The sequence below is a fragment of the Sinocyclocheilus rhinocerous genome, unplaced genomic scaffold, assembly GCF_001515625.1.
Source record: "Sinocyclocheilus rhinocerous isolate Xijiao unplaced genomic scaffold, SAMN03320098_v1.1 scaffold986, whole genome shotgun sequence".
Lineage (NCBI taxonomy): Eukaryota > Metazoa > Chordata > Actinopteri > Cypriniformes > Cyprinidae > Sinocyclocheilus > Sinocyclocheilus rhinocerous.
Genome location: NW_015645515.1, coordinates 184,213 through 187,823, shown reverse-complemented (window position 1 = coordinate 187,823; position 3,611 = coordinate 184,213). Strand labels below are relative to the sequence as shown.

The following is a 3,611-nucleotide window of genomic DNA, read 5'->3' as shown; positions in this document are numbered from 1 at the left end:
CTTGTCGCCGCTGGAGCTGCCGGGGGGGGGGGGATACTGTCACATAATCACCAGTCACGCCAGAACCTGCAGCTCCACCCACTTGTTCACAATCCCCGGAGTTCAGATTCACTGCACCTGCCTTCACCAATCAAGCCACCCTTTATAAACCCTCACTTTGCACTTCTCATTTGTCTGTTCTTGTTGTTACCTTATGTAATGAACCTGGCTACCTTCCTGCGCTACTTACCCTCCTCGATCTCGATCCGCCATCTTCATCTTCTGTTGTGCATTCACCATTGTGGACTCTTACCTGGTTGTCACTACTCAACGGTGTCTCAGCTAAGTCTGCTTTACTCATTCGTTTATCTGCCTGCCTCCATATTGTCAATAAACATCCCATCTGTATCAGTCCCTGTCCTGTGTCCTTCTGTTTCATAACACTTACCCTCAGGCCATCCAAGCTGTAGATGAGTTTGTTTCTTCATCAGATCTGTAGAAATGTAGCATTGCATCAGTGTCTCAGCAATGGATGCTCTGCAGTGAATGGGTGCCGTCAGAATGACCTTCTGTAAAAACCTTTTCCTAATATGCCAACAAAATCAAACAATAAATTTGAACCTGGCTTTATCCATGTGTTTAGATTTATCTTTTTGAAATTTACGCAAATTAGCGGATATATAATTAGATAAAGCCTCATTTCCATATTTAAACAAAGCATTTCAAAATACAAACAATGTGTGCAATTCTTAATATAATCAGTCGACTGGCTAAGTTATGATCATATCTGTTAGTTAGTACTATAGCATGTATCTCTTCGTCATTTGTGTCTCATTGAGAAGGATCACGTCTCCTGCAGGTGTTTGCATTTTGTGGCCCTCGTGTGCTCGAGATTATCTTTGATTCTAGTCAAAGCTGTGCCTCGCTGACGCTCACATAAGACTTCTATCAAAACCGTCTCAAGTGAAGAACAAAACCCTCGTATCTCATGCAGAGATGCACATCAAGATCTCAGAAAAACGGTCATTTGCTAAGACTCGAACTGTGCTCAAGATACACTCAAGATAAACTTCTCATCAAATTCTTGTAAAATCTAATTATCTGAGCTGCTCTACATCTATTGATTCATCTATCCAAGATGCTCTTGATGAGTTTGTTTCTTCATCAGATTTGTTGAAATGCAGCATTGCATCAGTGTCTAATGAATGGATGCTCTGCAGTGAATGGGTGCCGTCAGAATGAGAGTCCAAACAGCTGATAAAAACATCACAATAATCCACAAGTAATCCACAGCACTCCAGTCCATCAGTTAACATCTGGAGAAGACAAAAGCTGAAACAAATCCATCAAGACGTTTGTAACTAAAATAATCCATAATAATGCTTCCTCCAGTGAAAAAGTCCATCTGTGGTCTCCACCCACATTTATTATGGATTATGGTCTCGTATTTTAGTTAAAAATGTCTTAATGCCGTATTAGTCTCAGCTTTTGTCTTCTCCAGATGTTAAGTGATGGACTGGAGTGCTGTGGATTACTTGTGGATTATTGTGATGTTTTTATCAGCTGTTTGGACTCTCATTCTGACGGCACCCATTCACTGCAGAGCATCCATTGCTGAGACACTGATGCAATGCTACATTTCTCCAGATCTGATGAAGAAACAAACTCATCTACAGCTTGGATGGCCTGAGGGTGAGCATATTTAAATTTTTGGTTTAACTTCTTTTCAATGTGATATTTAGCGCAGCTTAAACTCTAGGGCAGTTTCTTTTCTTTTCCTCTCTGGGCTTTGAAGCTGTCTTCAGCTTCCATTCATCATTGGTGGCTCTGCTACGGCTCGGCTCACGTGAATGCGTGTGTTTATATTGCGATCCCACCTAATGCAGCTGCGCGTAGATTTATTAGCGCAGGTTATGAATACACGAGTGACTCTTCCAGCACGTCTGGAGTTGAACAGTGGCCCCAGGATGAAGATGGGAACGGCAGCAGGTGTTTGTTCAAACAAGCATCTGTTTCACATCAACCCGAGAATGACCAAAGTGTTCAGCTCTTTCCTCACGTGAGGTGTCCCCTTTGCTGACTTTTAAGGGCTTGTGCAGTGCAGTGGACATGGAAGTAGTTATTACATCAACAAACATCTGTTTATGTGTGTGAGAGTGATCAGCCAAAGTCTCAGTAGCCTCTTCCCTGTCCCGTGTGGGATAATCTGTGCTGATAAGGCACACGGAGGACTAAACACTGGCTGCATCCTGTAGCAGCACATGGGTTCCTGGTAAGCGCTCTCTCTGTCTGTAATTCTGATTGGCTCAGCATTATTGCCTGCAGTGTCTGACACGCTGCCCGGCCCCGTGCCACCACTCCAGCGTGGCCTGGGACAGCCACAGACGTCCAGCGATGATGCCCACTTTCTCTCTTTGTCTGCTTTCACTTGTTTCTCGAAGTGAGACGGCTCATCCTGTAGGTGCCGGGTCATGTGGGATGGGCTTTTTTGGATCGGTGCCGTCCATTGTGTTGTGAGATGTCCCCAGGGCTTCATGGGTTTTTGATTGTTCTGACACGTGGAGCATCGCAAAGCAAACCTATCAACAGGTAACGAACACAACTGAACAGAGGCCTACTGATGAGATTACAGGCCTGTTAGTTTGTGTACTTGCTAGCATGTAGCATATGTCTTTGGGTTGTTCGTATTATAATTTCTAGGTTATATCTCAAGGTTTTGTGCATGTTTTTCACCCCCAAAGAATGTAGAAATTGTTGCGAACTCATAAGCACCCCATCTAATCTAATTCTCATGGCTGTAATGTGATTTTAAAAAAAAAAATTTAAATGCTTTAGTATTTTACATTATGATCAATTTAAGCAGATTTAAATAAAACTCATTACTGCAGTTCAGTAAAAATGTCTCAAACACTGAGAATAACAAGAATTGAACGTCTAGTAAAACATCTGGATGAGTTACGATAATGAGAATTTGGACAAATATGCTTAACTGGTGTTAAAACAATGTCATAATGCTAAAATTACAATGGATTTAAAAATAGCTTAATTAATTTCTGCATATAATTAGTATTTCTGGACATGTTTTTGTTCATTCGTCATGATCAAGGGACTGTAGACTCTGGTAAAAGAATCCGCTCAGAAATTGCAGGGCTTTATGATATTGATGTATCCGGTCATGTTGCTGTCATTCTCATCTCATTATCAATATGATGAGTAGATTATAATGAGATGATGATGGAGCTGCACGTGCCGTCCTAATCTGACCCTTTGTTCACGTCACTGAGATTTAAATACACACGCACCGAGAAGAGTGCAGCTTTTCATTTGTATTTATTTATGTTTTGAAACACTGAAAATGGTTCATGCTGAAGGTATAAACTTCTGATTTTACACACTTGTCTCTTATGCTGGCTTAATTTAAAAAAAAATCACATCTGCACTGCTCTGTAATTTTTGGTTTACATTCTTTTGCGAAAAATTTAATAAAATGTTTTAATGAAACCTTTACCTTATCCTGTTTCCAAAAGCACTCTAGCCTAAAGTCAACAAAAGTTGTCACTTTTAGGAAATGCGACCATTTTTTTAAGCCGTGTAGATGCAGAAGAGCAGCGTTCAATAATATCCCTGTATTT

General features: G+C 41.0%; 1 protein-coding gene across 1 annotated transcript in view; it reads left to right on the top strand.

The window, feature by feature from the left end:
• LOC107706037 (uncharacterized) overlaps nt 1-447 on the top strand; it is a 12,100-nt gene extending 11,653 nt beyond the window's left edge. Inside the window, exon 3 of the mRNA XM_016509605.1 lies at nt 36-447. Coding sequence (XP_016365091.1) covers nt 36-420 — 385 coding nt within the window. The 3' untranslated portion in view covers nt 421-447. The remainder of the gene's footprint in view (nt 1-35) is intronic.
• The last annotated feature ends 3,164 nt before the right edge of the window (nt 448-3,611 follow it).